Below are 21734 nucleotides of genomic sequence, written 5' to 3'. Positions count from 1 at the left end.
TCACTTCCCCAGCTGGTCTCCACCCCACTGTAACCTCAGACAACCCAAACTCCCACCACACACCAGTTCTGGTGCCATCCACAATCTCACTAATTGTTCGATCTGCATTCCCCTCCAAATCATTCACACACGTGACCAACACCAGTTCACTGCAAGGTGACAGAAAGAAGTGACAGTAGAGCTCAGCTCAAACAAAGAAGACAAGCGAAACAAAGAGCAGGAGAGTGGTGGTGGAGGGGAACTCGTTGGGTCTGGTGTCCAGAAGGAAACGGAGAGCTCTGTGACTTTCCTGGTGGGAGGGGGAGGTGTACATGAACGGGGTATCCACAGTGACAGTAAGATGATCGTGGCCAGGGAACATGAAATCGTTGAAAAAATTTCTCCTGTGTTGCTTGGATTTCCAGCATCTGCAGATTTTCGCCTGTTTGTGACCGGGAAATTCCGTTTGTTGTGGACAGAGCAAAGGTACTTGACAAAGTGGACTCCCGATCTACATTGGGCCTCACTGACGTAGCGGAGGCTGAACCAGCAGCATCAGGTAGAGTAGATCAACCTGACAGACTCACAGGTGAAGTGTTGCCTCACCTGGAAGGACGAATGGAGCTGAGAGTGATAGAAAATGGGAGCGTGTAGAACTTCCCTCGCTTGCAAGGATATGTTCCAGGAGGGAGATTAGTGGGAAGAGACGAATGGAATCCTCGTGGAAAGCAGAAAGTGGAGGGGGAAAGTAAAGATGGGAAGGTAGGAAGAGGTTTAGTGAAGATCACCATGCAAAACGATAAGTTTACTAAATCAGCCAGTGTGAATGTGTTTAGTGAGCTCTGCCACCTGCCACAGTCGGTGTCTTTCTCGGGTCAGCTGTCACCTGAATGCACCAGGGTGGATGGTGGAGGGTTTTACAGAGATGGCAAGTGGCGGAGGCGTCAGGCGGGTTTACAGAATGGTGATGGGTGTAGGGTCAGAAGGGTTTTCACAGATGGTGGGGGCTGCAAGGATCAGAGGTGTTAACAGAAATGGGGAGTGGTGTCTGGGTTGGAATAGTTTTCACAGGGGGCAAGGGGTGTAGGAATGCTACTCCACCTCTGTGGAAAAGTACTTCCGTACCAAAATGGTATTTTTGTCTGTAACGAGCTGGAACCTATATTGTATCAGGTTGCTTTGCTAATAAACTTCGTGCAACATTTTGCAGATGTTTAATGCCAAACACACTAATTCCACAAACAACAGAGTGCACCCTGTCCTTGAACTTGTTTATGAAGGAATGACCGTACTGTCTGTGTATTTTTTGGTCAAAGCTATTACCAGTTGTTTTGCACTGCTAATCGTCCCTTCTGCAAGTGAAAATAACAACACTTATTATTGATCCACTCTGAGTTAATTGTTGTTGGTTGGAAGACGTAGTGAAAAGCTGCTTAACACCATCTCCTACCTGGACACTCACTCTTACCTGCACCCGCAGCTTCCTCCGCATCGCTTCGCCATCTCACCACAACACCGCTCGTCGTAGGAACTGAAATACTCATTCCGTCCATTGAGTCTTCTCCACCATTCGAATTTCCCTCTAAACTCCAGACTGCTGCTTTCTCCACGTCAGCTTCGACACCGTTATTAATCAACAACCCACCATTTATTGACTTAGAGTTCGGACAAACTTGGGCTGTTTTCTCTGGAGTGAAGGAGGATCAGGGTGACCTGAAAGAGTTTGATTAGATTACGAGAGGTATAGACAGAGTAGATAGCTGCCATTTTTATCCTTCTGCGTCACAATGTCTAATTCCAGACAGCATGCATTTGGAGAGAGGAGGGAGCTGTGGAATTTATTGCCACGGACGGCTCAGAGGCCAAGTCATCGGGTTTATTTAAAACAGAGGCTGATCAGTGCTTGATCAGTAAAGGTGTCAAAGGTCATGGGGAGAAGGCAGGGAACGGGGTTGATAGATAGATAGATAGATAGATAGATACTTTATTCATCCCCATGGGGAAATTCAACATTTTTTCCAATGTCCCATACACTTGTTGTAGCAAAAACTCATTACATACAATACTTAACTCAGTAATAATATGATATGCATCTAAATCACTAAATCAAAAAGCATTAATAATAGCTTTAAAAAAAGTTCTTAAGTCCTGGCAGTTGAATTGTAAAGCCTAATGGCATTGGGGAGTATTGACCTCTTCATCCTGTCTGAGGAGCATTGCATCGACAGTAACCTGTCGCTGAAACTGCTTCTCTGTCTCTGGATGGTGCTATGTAGAGGATGTTCAGGGTTTTCCATAATTGACCGTAGCCTACTCAGCGCCCTTCGCTCAGCTACCGATGTTAAACTCTCCAGTACTTTGCCCACGACAGAGCCCGCCTTCCTTATCAGCTTATTAAGACGTGAGGCGTCCTTCTTCTTAATGCTTCCTCCCCAACACGCCACCACAAAGAAGAGGGCGCTCTCAACAATTGGCCTATAGAACATCTTCAGCATCTCACTGCAGACATTGAATGACGCCAACCTTCTAAGGAAGTACAGTCGACTCTGTGCCTTCCTGCACAAGGCATCTGTGTTGGCAGTCCAGTCTAGCTTCTCGTCCAACTGTACTCCCAGATACTTGTAGGTCTTAACCTGCTCCACACATTCTCCATTAATGATCACTGGCTCCATATGAGGCCTAGATCTCCTAAAGTCCACCACCATCTCCTTGGTCTTGGTGACATTGAGACGCAGGTAGTTTGAGTTGCACCATATCACAAAGTCCTGTATCAGTTTCCTATACTCCTCCTCCTGTCCATTCCTGACACACCCCACTATGGCCGTGTCATCAGCGAACTTCTGCACATGGCAGGACTCCGAGTTATATTGGAAGTCAGATGTGTACAGGGTGAACAGGACCGGAGAGAGTACGGTTCCCTGTGGCGCTCCTGTGCTGCTGACCACTGTGTCAGACCTACAGTCTCCCAACCGCACATACTGAGGTCTATCTGTCAAGTAGTCCACTATCCAATCCACCATGTGAGAGTCTACTCCCATCTCCGTTAGTTTGTGCTTTAAGATCTTGGGCTGGATGGTGTTAAAGGCACTAGAGAAGTCAAGGAATGTAATCCTCACAGCACAACTGACCCCATCTAGGTGAGAGAGTGATTTGTGCAGCAAATACGTGATAGCATCCTCCACTCCCACCTTCTCCTTATACGCAATACTGAAGCGGATCCCGGGCGTGCCTGGTTTGTGGCCTCAGATTCTGTATTATCAGCCGCTCCATGGTCTTCATCACGTGCGACGTCAAGGCAACAGGTCTGAAGTCATTCAACTCCTTTGGTTGTGGTTTCTTCGGTACCGGGACAATACAAGATGTTTTCCACTGTCTGGGTACTCTTCTCTGATCTAGACTCATGTTGAAGATGCGCTGTAGTGGTTCTCCCAGTTCAGTCGCACAGGCCCTCAGTAATCGTGGGGAAACTCCATCCGGTCCAGCCGCCTTGCTGGTACAGATCTTCCTCAGTTGACCTTCCACCTGTGCAGCCGTAAACCTGGGCGTGGGCCAGGTCTCCTGTGAGTGGATATTTTCCTGTGAGGGAAGTAAGCCTGGTGTGGAGTTCTGCAGTGAGGGTGAGATTGTGCTGTCGAACCTATTGAAGAAGTTGTTCAGCTGGTTCGCTTTCTCCACATCTCCACTTATGTTTGCCCCCCGCTTTGCACCACATCCGGTGATGATCTTCATCCCATCCCACACCTCCTTCATGCTTTTTTCCTGCAGCTTTTGTTCTAACTTTCTCCTATACTGCTCCTTTGCCCCCCTTATCTGTACTCTGAGTTCCTTCTGAACTCTTTTAAGCTCCAACCGATCACCATCTTTAAAGGCCCTCTTCTTCTGGTTTAGGAGGCCTTTGATGTGACTAGTGATCCAGGGCTTATTATTGGGATAGCAGCGAACAGTTCTAACAGGGACAACGGCATCCACACAAAAGTTAATATAGTCCGTTGTGCATTCAGTGACCTCCTCAACGCCCCCACAGAGCCCCCCTTGCAGTACATCCCAGTTAGTAGTACCGAAGCAGTCTCTCAGGGCCTGTTCAGCTTCAGGAGTCCACTTCCTGAAAGAGCGTGTGGTAGTGGGATGCCTCATCACAATTGATTTATATCTTGACTGTAACAAAACCAGGTTGTGATCAGCTTTCCCCAGTGCAGGCAGCGGGGATGCACTATATGCATCCTGTACGTTTGCATACAGCAGGTCAATAGTCCTGTTACCCCTGGTGTAACAATCCACGTACTGGGAGAAAGCAGGTAGTGTCTTGTCCAAAGTCACATGGTTGAAGTCCCCTGTAATTAACACCAGTGCCTCAGTTGAGAAGGAAGATAAAAGACACTGGGACAGGGACAGAAGGAGGAAACTTTAGAATGAGACGTGTCAAGCTCAGACAGATGAGACAGACTCCGATAGGGGTTCTTGTCCGGCACGGAGCAGTGGGGCTGAACACCGGTTCGTTTTCCACTCTCGGACCTTCACGGAGACCATTTCTCATCAGTACATGTTTTACAAACAATACAACTTCAACGTAAATTTATTATCGAAGTGTGTTAACCAGATGCTATCGAACAATTCCTTGTCTTCTTGACAGGGCAACTCAATGCTCACCTCCAGCCTGGGGTAGGGAATGGGACCCATTCCAGAGGGTTGGGTTAGTCTGGGACTTTGTGAAGGAGCCCTAACTCCATCCTCCTCATTCCCCTTCTCACTCCCCTCCCTCTCACCCCACTGATTGTGTTTGTGTGTGTGTGAGAGAGATAGAGAGATCTGCGTGCCCAGTCACACTCCAACAACGCTCTCTCCCCCAACACACTCACACACCTCTGTACGCAGCAATCCTCACCAGCTCAAATGATCCAAAAATCTTATCCCCTCCCTCCTGCACCAACTCCTTCGCCACGTGCTAAACTGTATAATCTTCCTAATACTGGCAATTGGCACAGATGACAGTCCTGAGATCGCAGCCCTGGATGAGCTGCCCTTTAAATTAGCACCTCACTCCCTGAACTCCCTTTACAGAACCTCGTTACTCTACCAGCCCATCTCATTGTTACCCACATGGACCACGACCTTCACTGTCCACCCTCCTGAGGAATGCTGAGCACTCGACCTGAGATGACCCACATGCCAGCATGCAGGAGGGAACACACCATCCTGGAATTTCATTCTCACCCACAGAACATCCAGTCAGTTCCCTGAGCTAACAAGCCACGTATCACCACAGCTCACCTCGTCTCCTCCCTTCCCTTCTCAGTCTCAGAGCCAGACTAAGTGCCAGAGACCCTGTTGCTGAATCACCTCTGATCACAGCTCACCTCGTCTCCTCCCTTCCCTTCTCAGTCTCAGAGCCAGACTAAGTGCCAGAGACCCTACTGCTGTGACTTTCCTTTGCCAGGTCATCCCACCATCCCGGACAGGGTCATAAGGGGAGCGTTGGGTTTGGACCCAAAAGCAAGACACAGACACTGAACTACCAGGAACAGAACTAGGCATGAGAAGGAAGCAAGGAAAATGGGGAAGAAAGGACACTGGACATGACACTGGCCCTGGACGAGACAAGGATTCTGGGCCTGGGCTCGGACTTGACCAGGACATGGAACTGGGAACTAGAGGCCTGGGCTTGGACTCCGAGCCAGAGACTGGACAAGGACCCAGAACCTGGGTCTTGACTTTGGCTCGGACTCCAGAACCAGGCGAGGACAAGACGAGGCTACAGGACGAGGAGAGGCACAGGATGGAACGAGAGACTCCTGGACGGGACAAGGAAACCTCAGCACAGGACGAGGGAATCCCAGCACCGGGCTGGACAAGGTATTCCTGTGCTGGGCGAGGCACAGGGACATGACGAGAACCCAGAGCCTTAGTCGTCGAGGGAGAGCCAACAGGACTGGACGTGAGACTCCTGAACGAGGGAACCCCAGCACAGGACGAGGGAATCCCAGCACCGGGCCGGACAAGGTACTCATGTACTGGGCAAGGCACATGGACATAACGAGAACCCAGAGCCTAAGTTGGGGAACGACAGAACGCAGAACACAGGGCCGGGACCCCTCATTGGGTACAGAATGTAGGGCCGGGACTCATAACACAGAACGCTGAACACGACGAGACAGCTCAGGCGAGGCACAGCTTCAGGCAGAGGCGAGGCAAGATTTCAGGCAGAGGTGAGTCGAGGCACTAGGCAGAGGCGAGGCAAGGCCCTAGGCAGAGATGAGGCGAGGCACGAGGCAGAGGTGAGGCAAGGCAAAGCTAGGCTAGGCTAGGTTCCAGGAGGAAGGTGAAGGGAAGGGATACAGACGGGGGTTTGGATAGGAACAATCCAGCAGCCAGAGGCTGAATCCTGAAGCTATTTATGAGACCAGCCAAACAAGAATCAGCTGCCTCAATAGAAACTGGGGAAACCCGGAAAACCTGGAATAAGGAGCATGGACCAGACTGTGATCCGGAATGCGGACTTAACGGACCAGACCATGACAGACAGTATCTGAAGTGATATATGTGTTGCTCAGGGAGATGAACACAGGGATAAACTGCACTCTCTATTTCCACCTTTCTCCTTCCTCACTGTCACCCAGTTTCCTGTGCCGTGCCCCTTGGGTGCAACGACGTCTCAAATGTCCTACCTATCACCCCTTCAGCCTCCCGAATGATCTGGAGTTCATCCAGTTCCAGCTCCAACTCCGTAATGTGGATTGTTCGGAGCTGAAGCTGGATGCCCTTCTCACAGGTGTAGTTATCAGGGCCACAGGAGGGTCCCCTGCCTTCCCACATCCCGCAAAGGAGCTTTCCACTGTCCCGCCTGGCATCTCCACTGTTCCAACTGAGAAAATGTAAAGAAGGGGCAAAAAAAATTCTACCTCCATCAGGATTTGCCTTCTCTGACTGACTGCTCTCCCCACTGAAACCTCAAAGTCTCCGCTCCAACTCTGTCCACTCCAACAACGACCGCTCCACTTGTTCCTGCTAATGAAGGTTTTCTTGATAATCCATCCTGACTGTTGAGTGGCCACTGCTGAAAGCTCAAAAATAACCTGCCCTGAACCACTGCCTTTAATACTCCATTGGCGAACCTGAGTGCATTACGTCCTCTCAAGCTACTGACCTCTCCGATTCACGATGGGTCAAAGCTCGGTAGGGGGACACAAGGATGAAGGACTGATTGAAACCCATCCCACATTCAGAGCAGGAGACTACCTTCCCCACAGTGTGAACCCACCACTGTCTCTGCAGTGTGGATCAGTGTGTGAATGACTTTCCACAGTCTGAGCAGGTGACCACCCTCCCCACAGTGTGAACCCACCACTGTCTCTGCAGTGTGGATCAGTGTGTGAATGCCTTCCCACAGTCTGAGCAGGTGACCACCCTCCCCACAGTGTGAACCCGTCACTGTCTCTGCAGTGTGGATCAGTGTGTGAATGCCTTCCCACAGTCTGAGCAGGTGACCACCCTCCCCACAGTGTGAACTCACCACTGTCTCTGCAGTGTGGATCAGTGTGTGAATCCCTTCCCACAGTCTGAGCAGGTGACCACCCTCCCCACAGTGTGAACCCACCACTGTCTCTGCAGTGTGGATCAGTGTGTGAATGACTTCCCACAGTCTGAGCAGGTGACCACCCTCCCCACAGTGTGAACCCACCACTGTCTCTGCAGTGTGGATCAGTGTGTGAATGCCTTCCCACAGTCTGAGCAGGTGACCACCCTCCCCACAGTGTGAACCCGTCACTGTCTCTGCAGTGTGGATCAGTGTGTGAATGCCTTCCCACAGTCTGAGCAGGTGACCTCCCTCCCCACAGAGTGAACCCACCACTGTCTCTGCAGTGTGGATCAGTGTGTGAATGCCTTCCCACAGTCTGAGCAGGTGACCTCCCTCCCCACAGAGTGAACCCACCACTGTCTCTGCAGTGTGGATCAGTGTGTGAATGCCTTCCCACAGTCTGAGCAGGTGACCACCCTCCCCACAGTGTGAACCCACCACTGTCTCTGCAGTGTGGATCAGTGTGTGAATGTCTTCCCACAGTCTGAGCAGGTGACCACACTCCCCACAGTGTGAACCCACCACTGTCTCTGCAGTGTGGATCAGTGTGTGAATGACTTCCCACAGTCTGAGCAGGTGACCACCCTACCCACGGTGTGAACCCACACCCACCACTGTCTCTGCAGTGTGGATCAGTGTGTGAATGCCTTCCCACAGTCTGAGCAGGTGACCACCCTCCCCACAGTGTGAACCCACACCCACCACTGTCTCTGCAGTGAGGATCAGTGTGTGAATGCCTTCCCACAGTCTGAGCAGGTCAACGTCCTCTCACTGCTGAAAACAGTCTGGTCTTTTGTTAGCCGAGATGAATGTATGCATTAATTCCCACAGTCAGAGCAGATGAACAGCTTCTATACAGTGTGAACTCGCTGATGTTCGCTCAGTAATGTCTGAGTGAATTCGTTCCCGTCTGAGCAGTTGATGTTCAGTCAGTTGAGATGTCTGAGTGAATTCATTCCCACAATCAGAACAGGTGACTGGCATCGCCCAGTGTGAACTCGCTGATGAACTTTCAAGCCTGATGACCGAGTGAATCCCTTTCCACAATCTGAGCAGGTGAACGGTTTCTCTCCAGTGTGAATTCGGCAGTGCCTCACCAGGTGGGATGAGTCAGTGAATCCCTTCCCACATTCACAGCAATTCAGAAAATCAGATGTTTGAATCCCTTGTACAATCAATGCAGTTGAAGAACTGATCTCCAGTGAACAAATGCTGGTGTGTTCTCAGCACCCGGTTCCTGTGGATAACACTGAGTTACAACAGAAAACTTCATTTCAGACACAAAACACATTTCCAGCTGGGATGAGATAAGTCTTCATCTCCAAGGATTGACAACAGATGCTTCGGTGTTGCAAAGAAAATATTTGGCCACTCCTTATATATCCGGCAAGAGACAGCCCACGCACAAGTGTTCTGGCATTTCAAACCTGTACAAATATTTGAAAGGACATCAATAGGTGAAGGACAGTTTTTCAGGTGAGATTTTAGTCTGTGATGAGAACATAAAAAAAGAGGAGTAGGAGAACATCACCTGGCCCGTCTCCACCAACCTGCCTTTTCCCCATCGCCCTTCATTCCCCTACTTTGCAAACATCTATCCAACCTCGTCTCAAAAGCATTTACTGAGGTAGCCTCCACTGCTTCATTGGGCAGAAAAATCTACAGATTCCCAACTCTCGGGGTAAAGCAGTTCTTCATCTCCATCCCAAATGCCCCGAATGTTAAAGTGATGTCCTCTAGTTCTACTCTCACCTACCAGTGGAAACAACTTTCCTGCCTCTATCTTATCTATCTGAATCATAATTTTGCATGTTTCTATAAGATCTTCTCTCAATGTGAGCTCTGGCATCAGAATATCACCCAGTTCATCTCAAGTTGAGATATACCACAGGTGACTGTGGGAAGCAGATGGAGTTCAACCTGGTGGTTCATTTTGGTAGGTCCAATTTGAAGACAGAATACAATATTAATGATAGGACTCTTGGCAGTTTGGAGGATCAGTGAGATCTTGGGATCTGTGTCAATAGTTCATGCAGAGCTGCTATGCAGCTGGACAATGTTTTTAAGAAGGCCTTCATCAGCCACGGGACTGAGTTCAAAAGCGGTGAGGTACTATTACAGATATAAAAGGCCTTCGTTAGACCCTACTTTTAGCACTGTGTTCAATTCTGATCAACTCACTACAGGAAAAAATACTCTAAATAGGGTGCAGAGGAGATTGACAAGGATGTTGCTTGGATTGGACAGCATGCCTTACAAGAGTAGGTTGAGTAAACTTTGGAGCGATGGAAGATGAGAGGTGACCTGAGAGAGCTGTATAAGATGATGAGAGGCATTGATCGTGTGGATAGGCAGAGGTTTTTTCCCAGGGCTGAACGAGCCAACATGAGGGGGCATAGTTTTAAGGTGCTTGGAAGTAGGTACAAGGGGGCTACCAGAGGTATGTTTTTCACACAGAGAGTGGCAGGTACTGCCAGTGACGGTGGTAGAGGTGGATACAATAAGGGTCTTTTCAGACACTGTTAAACACGTACGTGGAGCTGGGAATAATAGAGGGCTATTTGGTAGTGAAACTCTAGGCAGATTCTAGAGTAGGTTATATGGTCGGCATGATGTTGTCCGAAGGGCCTGTAATGAAATGCAGACTTATGTTTCTGTGATTATATGTGAACTCCCCATCTTCTAACAAGGCACGGATCAGGCATCCTGACTGACCAACAAAATCTCTGACTGTATTCCTGTCTGTATGAGAATGGGCTATTTCGGCCTTCAATCAACCTGTGACTTGGCTCAATCTGTCTCTGTCCTTTGGTATATTTCAAGTTCAGGTCATGTTCCACAACACGACAAAGTGAACTTGTTACTACATGTCTGATCCTTGAGATTTTCTAATTACTGGGATTCCCTCCCCCCCCAGCTGATTGAGTGATGAACCCATCGATGGCAATGCCAATGACTATGAAGGGGTAAGCAGCAGTTATTCTCATTGGAGTGTGGCACTTTTGTGATGTGAAAGCTACAAGTCACCTGTCATCGAGGACAAAGGTGTTTCATATCGTTATTTACCCAGAAAACTAAAGCTGACCGGCAGATTTTTTTATGCTATACAGTACTAATTGACATTTTCACTGACTGGGAGGTAGACTTCATCCGAGAGTAACTGGACACTACATTTTTGTTCCGACGTACTGATCCTCGGATTTACATGGCTGGAGGTCGCTGCGTTAGGGACATTCTCTATGGGGACAACGCTGGCGCGTCAACCATGGCTGCCTCCTTACCCAGAAGACACCACGGAGGAGAAACCTGTCTCTCCGCCATCAAAGGAAACAGCGATGCGTATGCGCCGGAGAAATGGCGGCGCCGCAAACTCCCCGTGGCTCGGGTAAATCGTGGGGCTGAGAGAGACGGAAAGGACTGGGACTGTCCTGAGGTGCGGGAGCAGTGTGGACGGAGCTCATAGTAATTTTCCTTTAATCGCGGTTCAGACGCCGGTGATTAAGTTCCCACCCGCGGCCCCGCTCCTACCTGCGTCCGATCCCTGAGAGCCTCTCGTCTGCTGAGCGCATGCGCAATGTTCACGATTGGCTGTGCCGCCCACGCATGCGCATTGGATAAAACAGGATAAAAAAATCTGCAGTCGCGGAAATCCAAAGCAACACCCACAAAATGCTGGAGCAACAATGGAGAGGAGTGAACAGTCGGCGTTTCAGACCCACACCCTTCTTCAGGACTGGAAAGGAAGGGAGGGAGTAAGAATGTGGGGGGAGATGAGGTGATAGGGTAAACCGGGAGACGGGGAGAGTTAAGAGCTGAGAAGTTAATATATGAGAGAGATGAAGGGCTGGAGAATAATAATATTTTATTGATCCTGAGTGGGAAATTCATTCCGTTACCGCAGCAACATTTAGAAACACACTTAGCAGTGTGCAGACTTTACTAATAAGAAAGTAGAGAATAATAATATATACAGTAATACTGTACCAATGTGGAATAATATTGAATAAAATAATAATGCAGGGATTATTGAACTAAGATGTGTGTTCACCTATCGCAGAAAGATGAACTCTTGCATTTGGTAAGAAACAATCTGTGTAACTATGCTTGAGACGGCAGGGATGAGTGAGTCTGTTGGAAAGAGGGATGGGGACTCTGCTGCCTGTCGGGTAGGTCATGGAGAGGATATGACAGATTGTCCATAATCGCTAACAGTTTGTTCAGTGACCCCCTCCCCACAACTAACTCGAAAGAGTCCAAGGATGGATCCATGTTTTCTGATGAGTTTATTTTGTCATTTTGCACCGATGCTGCTCCCCCAACAGAAAGCAGCAAAGAAGACCGCACTCGCTACAGCAGACTGGTAAACGATCTGCACCAACCCGCCTCACACATTCAAGCATCTCGGCTTCATAGAAGATAGAGTCTACTCATCCCCTTCTTGAAAACAACCTTTCTGTTGTTTTTCCAGTCATATCTATTGCCGAGGTGAACACCCAGCTAATTGTACTCCTCCACCACAATGACCTCTTCTCCCAGAATGTATACAGGACTCGTCACTGTCCTCTTCCTCCTAAAATCAATCACCATTTCCCTGGTTTCGGCCACATTCAGGAGCAGGTGATTCCTCCCTCACTATTCCACAAACCTGCCCACCAGTCCTCTGTTCTCCGACTCCTGCCCATCTCTGCAGAGTCATCAGAGAACTTCTGCAAGTGGCCAGACTCAGAGTTGTACTGAAAGTCTGAGGTGTACAGTGTGAACAGAAACGGAGACAGGACAGTCCCTGGTGGGGCTCCAGTGACACTCACCTCCACCTCAGGCAGAGAACCACCCAGCGGTACAAACTGGGCTCTATCAGTCAGGAAGGCAGTGATCCAGGGGAGAGTGGATTTGTCTACACCCATTCTTTGCAGCTTCTTGCTCAGAAGACGCGGATGGATTGCACTGAAGGCACTAGAGCGATCTAAAATTATGATTCTCACAATGCCACCAGCATCATTCCGGTGGGAGTGAGCTCACTGCAACAGGTGGATGATAGAACAGGTGCCTTGACGTCGCACGTGATGAAGACCATGGAGCGGCTGATAATACAGAATCTGAGGCCACAAACCAGGCACGCCCAGGATCCGCTTCAGTTTGCGTATAAGGAGAAGGTGGGAGTGGAGGATGCTATCACGTATTTGCTGCACAAATCACTCTCTCACCTAGATGGGGTCAGTTGTGCTGTGAGGATTACATTCCTTGACTTCTCTAGTGCCTTTAACACCATCCAGCCCAAGATCTTAAAGCACAAACTAACGGAGATGGGAGTAGACTCTCACATGGTGGATTGGATAGTGGACTACTTGACAGATAGACCTCAGTATGTGCGGTTGGGAGACTGTAGGTCTGACACGGTGGTCAGCAGCACAGGAGCGCCGCAGGGAACCGTACTCTCTCCGGTCCTGTTCACCCTGTACACATCAGACTTCCAATATAACTCGGAGTCCTGCCATGTGCAGAAGTTCGCTGATGACACGGCCATAGTGGGGTGTGTCAGGAATGGACAGGAGGAGGAGTATAGGAAACTGATACAGGACTTTGTGATATGGTGCAACTCAAACTACCTGCGTCTCAATATCACCAAGACCAAGGAGATGGTGGTGGACTTTAGGAGATCTAGGCCTCATATGGAGCCAGTGATCATTAATGGAGAATGTGTGGAGCAGGTTAAGACCTACAAGTATCTGGGAGTACAGTTGGACGAGAAGCTAGACTGGACTGCCAACACAGATGCCTTGTGCAGGAAGGCACAGAGTCGACTGTACTTCCTTAGAAGGTTGGCGTCATTCAATGTCTGTAGTGAGATGCTGAAGATGTTCTATAGGTCAGTTGTTGAGAGCGCCCTCTTCTTTGTGGTGGCGTGTTGGGGAGGAAGCATTAAGAAGAGGGACGCCTCACGTCTTAATAAGCTGGTAAGGAAGGCGGGCTCTGTCGTGGGCAAAGTACTGGAGAGTTTAACATCGGTAGCTGAGCGAAGGGCGCTGAGTAGGCTACGGTCAATTATGGAAAACCCTGAACATCCTCTACATAGCACCATCCAGAGACAGAGAAGCAGTTTCAGTGACAGGTTACTATCGATGCAATGCTCCTCAGACAGGATGAAGAGGTCAATACTCCCCAATGCCATTAGGCTTTACAATTCAACTGCCAGGACTTAAAAACTTTTTTTAAAGCTATTATTAATACTTTTTGAGTTAGTGATTTAGATGCATTTCATATTATTACTGAGTTAAGTATTGTATGTAATTAGTTTTTGCTACAACAAGTGTATGGGACATTGGAAAAAAATGTTGAATTTCCCCATGGGGATGAATAAAGTATCTATCTATCTATCTATCTATCTATCTATCTATCTATCTATCTCATGTGATGAAGGTGACCGAGAGGCTGGTCCTGACTTACCCTGGACACTCTGGAGTTTGCCTACCAACCTCATGAGGGTGTGGATACATAATCTACCTGTTGCAGCGAGCTCACTCCCATTGGCATTGTGAGAATCGCTTTTTTTAAATTTCGCTAGTGCCTTCAATACAATCCAGTCACTTCTTCAGTGCAACAACCTGCAAAGGATGGGCGTAGACAAACTCACTCACTCCTGGATTACTGCCTTCCTGACAGATAGACCCCAGTTTGCACTGCCGGTGGTTCTCTGCCGGAAGTGGTGATGAGTGGTACTGGGGACCCACAAAGAACTGTCCTGTCCACGTTTCTGTTCACACTATTATCTCACCTCCCTTCACATTCTTACTCCCTCCATTCCTTTCCAGTCCTGAAGAAGGGTCTCGGTCTGAAACGCCGACTGTTCTCTCCTCTCCATAGTTGCTGCCGGCCCCTCTGATTTTCCTCCAGCATTTCCAGTCTGTTGCTTTGGATTTTCCACATCTCAAATTTTTCCTCCTGTTTACTCGCATGCGCATGCGCGGAGGTCGCAGGTCATTCTGGATATGGCGCATGCGCTCAGTAAACGAGAGGTTCATAAGGTCTCCGGGCGGGAATCAATCTCCGGTGTCTGAAACGCGATTGAAGGGTTATTACTGTGAGCTCCTGCCGCACTGGTCCTGCGTCCCAGGACAGCCCCGCTCCGTTCCCTGTTCCTCAGCCCCACGATCCGTACCCGGGCCCCGGGGAGTTTTCAGTTGACGAGCGCTGGAGCCGCCGCCATGTCTGCTGCGCATGCGCATCGCTAGATCGTTCGGTGGCTGACAGATAGGTTTCTCGTTCGTGCGGCCTTCTGGGTAAAGAGGCAGCCATGGGCGACACTGCCAGCGTTGTCCTGGTACAGTCGGAGGAAATGTGAGCGAATGTCTCTCTCAAACACTGCCGAGGTCCAGCTGTATACATGCAAGGATTAGTAACACGGTACAAAAATATATTTCCTAGTTAATCTTGGATGAAAAGGCTACCTTCCAATCAGTAAAAATGTCATTTAGTGCTGTATGGCAAAAAAAATCCTTCCGTCAGATTTAGTTCCCGCTGGGTAAAGAAGGATACAAACCAGCTTTGTCCTTGATGCCAACTGAGTTATAGATAGATAGATAGATAGATAGATACTTTATTCATCCCCATGGGGAAATTCAACATTTTTTTCCAATGTCCCATACACTTGTTGTAGCAAAAAAAACTCATTACATTCAATACTTAACTCAGTAATAATATGATATGCATCTAAATCACTAACTCAAAAAGCATTAATAATAGCTTTAAAAAAGTTCTTAAGTCCTGGCAGTTGAATTGTAAAGCCTAATGGCATTGGGGAGTATTGACCTCTTCATCCTGTCTGAGGAGCATTGCATCGACAGTAACCTGTCACTGAAACTGCTTCTCTGTCTCTGGATGGTGCTATGTAGAGGATGTTCAGGGTTTTCCATAATTGACCGTAGCCTACTCAGCGCCCTTCGCTCAGCTACCGATGTTAAACTCTCCAGTACTTTGCCCACGACAGAGCCCGCCTTCCTTACCAGCTTATTAAGACGTGAGGCGTCCTTCTTCTTAATGCTTCCTCCCCAACACGCCACCACAAAGAAGAGGGCGCTCTCAACAACTGACCTATAGAACATCTTCAGCATCTCACTGCAGACATTGAATGACGCCAACCTTCTAAGGAAGTACAGTCGACTCTGTGCCTTCCTGCACAAGGCATCTGTGTTGGCAGTCCAGTCTAGCTTCTCGTCTAACTGTACTCCCAGATACTTGTAGGTCTTAACCTGCTCCACACATTCTCCATTAATGATCACTGGCTCCATATGAGGCCTAGATCTCCTAAAGTCCACCACCAGCTCCTTGGTCTTGGTGATATTGAGACGCAGGTAGTTTGAGTTGCACCATATCACAAAGTCCTGTATCAGTTTCCTATACTCCTCCTCCTGTCCATTCCTGACACACCCCACTATGGCCGTGTCATCAGCGAACTTCTGCAAATGGCAGGACTCCGAGTTATATTGGAAGTCTGATGTGTACAGGGTGAACAGGATCGGAGAGAGTACGGTTCCCTGTGGCGCTCCTGTGCTGCTGACCACCGTGTCAGACGTACAGTCTCCCAACCGCACATACTGAGGTCTATCTGTCAAGTAGTCCACTATCCAATCCACCATGTGAGAGTCTACTCCCATCTCCGTTAGTTTGTGCTTTAAGATCTTGGGCTGGATGGTGTTAAAGGCACTAGAGAAGTCAAGGAATGTAATCCTCACAGCACAACTGACCCCATCTAGGTGAGAGAGTGATTTGTGCAGCAAATACGTGATAGCATCCTCCACTCCCACCTTCTCCTTATACGCAAACTGAAGCGGATCCCGGGCGTGCCTGGTTTGTGGCCTCAGATTCTGTATTATCAGCCGCTCCATGGTCTTCATCACGTGCGACGTCAAGGCAACAGGTCTGAAGTCATTCAACTCCTTTGGTTGTGGTTTCTTCGGTACCGGGACAATACAGGATGTTTTCCACTGTCTGGGTACTCTTCTCTGATCTAGACTCATGTTGAAGATGCGAATAGCTACTTTCATGTCATTGCCATTGCCATCAATGGGTTCATCACTGTCCATCAGCTGGGGGGAGGGAATCCAAGGAATCAGAAAATCTCCAGGATCGGACATGTAGACAATAGACAATAGGTGCAGAAGTAGACCATTCGGCCCTTCTAGCCTGCACCGCCATTTTGAGACCATGGCTGATCAATTACTATCAATACCCTGTTCCTGCCTTGTCCCAAGTGCTCTTTGCAATGTTGTGGGACATGACCAGAACTTGAAATAATACCAAAGAACAAATTGAGCCAAGTTACAGGTTGATTAAAGACAGAAATTGCCCATTCTCATGCAGACAGGAATACAATCAGAGAATTTGATGGTCAGTCAGGATGCCCGATCCTTGCCTTGTCAGAAGATGAGGAGTTCATATAGAAACATAGAAATCTACAGCACATTACATTACATGGTATGAACTAATTTAATAATCACTTTAAATATTTACTGAACCATCATGTAACACCCCAGCCTGACTCTCTTTATACCTTGAAAAAAGTAAAAACGAGCTGCTGGAGTTACACAGCTCGTCAGGCAGCGTCTGTGGAGGGAAATGGAAAATCGACATTTTGGGTTGAGACAGTCCAGATGAAGGATCCCGACCCGGAATGTTGATTGTACATTTTTCTCCACATTTGCTGCCCGACCCACTGAGTTCCCCTGTCATCACGTTTTTTACTCAGGATTCCAGCATCTGCAGTCTCTTGTGCCTCTCTTTTCAGAACTTGTCCCTTTCAGTCCGGCCTCAGACTGAACCAGGCTCTTCTCTCTGGCTTCATTTCTGTTCTGCTTCTTCTTTAGCCCATCACGCCTACCGGGACACAGGCCGTCAACAGCAGCTCGTCAGAGTCCCCTGTCCAGGGCGAAGGTTACCGGCCCTGTGGCTTCTCCTTTCACCGCACGACTTCAATCGTCTTCCGGGGAAGGACCTTCCGATCTCAGGGATGAGGCCTTTGGAGATTCATTTGATGTTTCTGTCACACTGGGTTTTTATGGGATGGGGCTGCTAGCCTCATGCCCGACCCTTCTCCTTTCATATCCGGGCTTAGGCAGTCTATGGCTGAGTTTTCATTCTGTTCTGACCTGCTTAATCTGTTTCTGATCCCTCACTGATCTGGAAATTACCACAATTCCTTCCCACAGAGAGCAACATAATGTTCATTCCCTGAGTCTGCAGCGCGCGTAGCGGACAATCGCGGTACCTCAGGGGATCAGCAGCTCCCCGAAAGTGAAAGCATTCTGAATCAGGAAGTGCTGGGAGTTAACATGGCTTCGAAAGGAACGGCCGAGAGTTGGACCGAGGAGGTAATTTGTCCCATCTGCCTGGATTTCTTCACTGAACCGGTTACACTGGAGTGTGGGCACAACTTCTGTCGCTCTTGTATCACACTGTGTTGGGAAAGCGAGGACAGAAACTCCTGCCCGGAATGTAGAGAGGTGTTTGCTGACCGCACCCTCAGGGTGAATCGGGCCTTAGCAAATCTGGCTGAAAAATTTCGAAATCTAAACCTGAATCCGAAAGGGAAGGAAAGTAAAAGTCACTGCGAGGAACATGAGGAAGAACTGAAGCTGTTTTGTGAAACGGACAAGACACTGATCTGTGCAGGTGTGAAGGAACACAGAGAACACCGATTCATGCTGATTAAAGAAGCTGTTAAAATGTACACGGTAAAACTAACGTTAATTTAATACTCAACTCATTTTCTCATACATACATACCATCGCACAAGGCTCCAAAATTAACTGATCATTCAGTTTAAACTTCAACCATCTCCAAAGGGATTCTAGCATCTCTCCGTCCCACAGCCCACCTCACCCTGCAACTCTCCGCTCTCTATACGGATCGCTCCCCGTACTGTATCGCCCAGATCCACTCGCTCCTCCCCACTGATCTCTCTCCTGGCACCGACACCTGCAAGCGGGACAAGTGCTACACCTGACTCTTAATCTCCTCCCTCGTCATCATTCAGGGCCGCAAACAGCCCAGTTCCTCCCGTTTCTTCCATGGTCGATTGTCCTCTCGTATTAGATTCCTTCTTCTCCAGCCCTTTACCTCTTCCACCTGTCCCCTCTCAGCTTCTCAGTTCATCACCCTCCCCCACGTTCCCCCTCACGTTGTGTCACCCGTCATCTGTCAGCTGGTTCTCATCCCCAACCTTCTTATTCTGGCTTCTGTCCCATTCCTTCCCAGTCCTGATGAAGGGTCTCATCCCGAAACACCGACTGTTTATTTCCCCTGAATAGATGCTGCCTGACTCACTGAGTTCCTCCTGCGTTTTGTGTGATAATCGGGTTTGATCACCTGTTTATTTTCATGCATCTTTGTTTCTATTTCCTTCACTCTCTGACTTCCAGGATCAGCTAAAATCTTCCTTAGACTCTCTCACAAAAAAGAAATCAGACTTCCAGGAAAAGGAGCAGCAACAGAAAGAGAAGATTTCCGGAGTTCGGGTGAGGCTTCCTGAGCGGAATTTCTGATATTACTGTTGAGTTTTGCTCCATTTAACGCAGAATAGCCGAGTATCGCAGCTCCAGTGACCTGGGTTCGATCCTGACCTCTGGTGCTGTCTGTGTGGAGTTTGCATGCTCTCCCTGTGACCACGAGAGACTCGGACACATCCCAAGGACATGCTGGATGAATGGCTAATTACCGTTAACCCTGTAAAGGTGGGGAGGGTGTGCGTAAATCAGATGGGAGATTATGGGTCAATAAGTGAGGATAGGTTTCAGGAAAATGTGAGTCTAATAGACCGAACTTAACGACAAAAGTAAACAAAACACAGCAATGCAGTATATTAATCTTCACCTTTCATTCAACAGGAACAGTCACACAGCCTTCAGTCCCATATCATATCCCAGTTTGCTGAACTGCGGCAGATTATCACTGAGAAAGAGCAGAGCTTCCTCAGGGATCTCAGGGAAGAAGAGAAGAGGATTCTCAATCGAATGGAGAAAAATCTTCTAGCTCTTCAAGAGAATATAAGGATTATTCAAGAGGAAATCTCTAAGTTAAAGGAACAGATGGATCAAAAAGACAGTGTGATGTTTCTCAAGGTGAGGAATTATATTTCAATTTGTTTCTGTCAAAGGGCACTAAATGAACAGTGGCATATTTGAAATAAACACAGCACAGCGGCCAATTCTAACAAATCAATTGCCGCTGCTGGTGACCTCACACAAGTTGTTATATTTGCATGATGCGCCCTCCCATCACTCCAATAATGACATTTCAAAATGTCCAAGATACGCTTTCAGTCCTTCATTAGCAAAATACAATCTTGAAGTGATGAAACTTCAGGGTAATTCATTGTAAAGTAAGCTGCAACACAGCGGTCAAGGACAGAATGACATCCGCCCGTCCCCAGCTCAAAACTGCCCAGAACAAAGTACAGATACGTAACTTTTTCCCTTCGCTTTTACCACGTCCCCACTCACATGACGAGTTACCATAATAAACACATAACACAGAATACAATGCAGACGGAAAACAGACGCGTTGCTCCTACACACAGCATTTACAAATGGCAGTAAACTGTTTCTCACCAGACAATTGATGCATCTATTCAGGGTTGTTGTTGTCCAATAATAATAAGATTATTAAGGGTTTGGACACGCTGGAGGCAGGAAGCATGTTCCCGCTGATGGGTGAGTCCACAACTAGAGGCCACAGTTTAAGAATAAGGGGTAGGATGCCTCTGGATGCCTTCAAGAGTTAGATAGAGCTCTTATAGATGGGGGTCAAGGGATATGGGGAGAGGGCAGGAACAGGGTACTTATTGTGTATGATCAGCCATGATCACAGTGAATGGTGGTGCTGGCTAGAAGGGCCGAATGGCCTACTCCTGCACCTATTGTCTACTGTCCCAAAACTGGACTTCCACAACTTCTGTACATCCCAGGACAGAATGCAAATCTCTCTGAGATTATTTACTCCGATCTTAACACAGAGCTGCTGACTGTTTCCTTAATTACCGCATTAAAGGAGATGGTGGTGGACTTTAGGAGATCTAGGCCTCATATGGAGCCAGTGATCATTAATGGAGAATGTGTGGAGCAGGTTAAGACCTACAAGTATCTGGGAGTACAGTTAGACGAGAAGCTAGACTGGACTGCCAACACAGATGCCTTGTGCAGGAAGGCACAGAGTCGACTGTACTTCCTTAGAAGGTTGGCGTCATTCAATGTCTGTAGTGAGATGCTGAAGATGTTCTATAGGTCAGTTGTGGAGAGCGCCCTCTTCTTTGTGGTGGCGTGTTGGGGAGGAAGCATTAAGAAGAGGGACGCCTCACGTCTTAATAAGCTGGTAAGGAAGGCGGGCTCTGTCGTGGGCAAAGTACTGGAGAGTTTAACATCGGTAGCTGAGCGAAGGGCGCTGAGTAGGCTATGGTCAATTATGGAAAACCCTGAACATCCTCTACATAGCACCATCCAGAGACAGAGAAGCAGTTTCAGCGACAGGTTACTATCGATGCAATGCTCCTCAGACAGGATGAAGAGGTCAATACTCCCCAATGCCATTAGGCTTTACAATCCAACCGCCAGGACTTAAGAACTTTTTAAAAGCTATTATTAATGCTTTTTGAGTTAGTGATTTAGATGCATATCATATTTTTACTGAGTTAAGTATTGTATGTAATTAGTTTTGCTACAACAAGTGTATGGGACATTGGAAAAAAAATGTTGAATTTCCCCATGCGGATGAATAAAGTATCTATCTATCTATCTATCTATCTATCTATCTATCTATCTATCTATCTATCTATCTATCTATCTATCTATCTATCTATCTATCTATCTATCTATCTAATATCCTCTAAAACTCCCATTAACACCCAGTTCCAGTCCCAGGCTGTGAGTGTGTCTGGGGCGGTGGGTGTGAGGGTCTCTCTGTCAATCAGTGAGAGCAAAGAATGTGACCCACACATCAGACTTATCCTCCATATCCAGTTTCCATCAGATGGGAATCTTTCACTGTCTCTTTATTTTTTGGATACATTTCACATGGGATTATATCCCATTCTCTATCATAAACAGGCCATTAGATCCATCTTCTATCAGTTTCCCTGCTTCACAATCCTCCTGCCACCTACTCACCACAACCAGCAACAGTGCCCCGAAATCTC

At 48.0% G+C, this 21734-nt stretch overlaps 2 protein-coding genes across 6 annotated transcripts in view; one reads left to right on the top strand and one right to left on the bottom strand.

Moving 5' to 3' along the window:
• The window catches only part of LOC140723130 (uncharacterized), a 1246679-nt gene that overhangs the window by 183782 nt on the left and 1041163 nt on the right, over window positions 1-21734 (bottom strand). The window lies entirely within an intron of this gene.
• LOC140723122 (uncharacterized) overlaps window positions 10818-21734 on the top strand; it is a 28697-nt gene continuing 17780 nt past the window's right edge. Inside the window, exons 1-2 of the mRNA XM_073037749.1 lie at window positions 10818-10937; window positions 19432-19665. Coding sequence (XP_072893850.1) covers window positions 10818-10937; window positions 19432-19665 — 354 coding nt within the window. The remainder of the gene's footprint in view (window positions 10938-19431; window positions 19666-21734) is intronic.

The sequence above is a fragment of the Hemitrygon akajei genome, unplaced genomic scaffold (assembly GCF_048418815.1).
Source record: "Hemitrygon akajei unplaced genomic scaffold, sHemAka1.3 Scf000101, whole genome shotgun sequence".
NCBI lineage: Eukaryota > Metazoa > Chordata > Chondrichthyes > Myliobatiformes > Dasyatidae > Hemitrygon > Hemitrygon akajei.
This window is presented reverse-complemented; position numbering and strand designations above follow the sequence as displayed.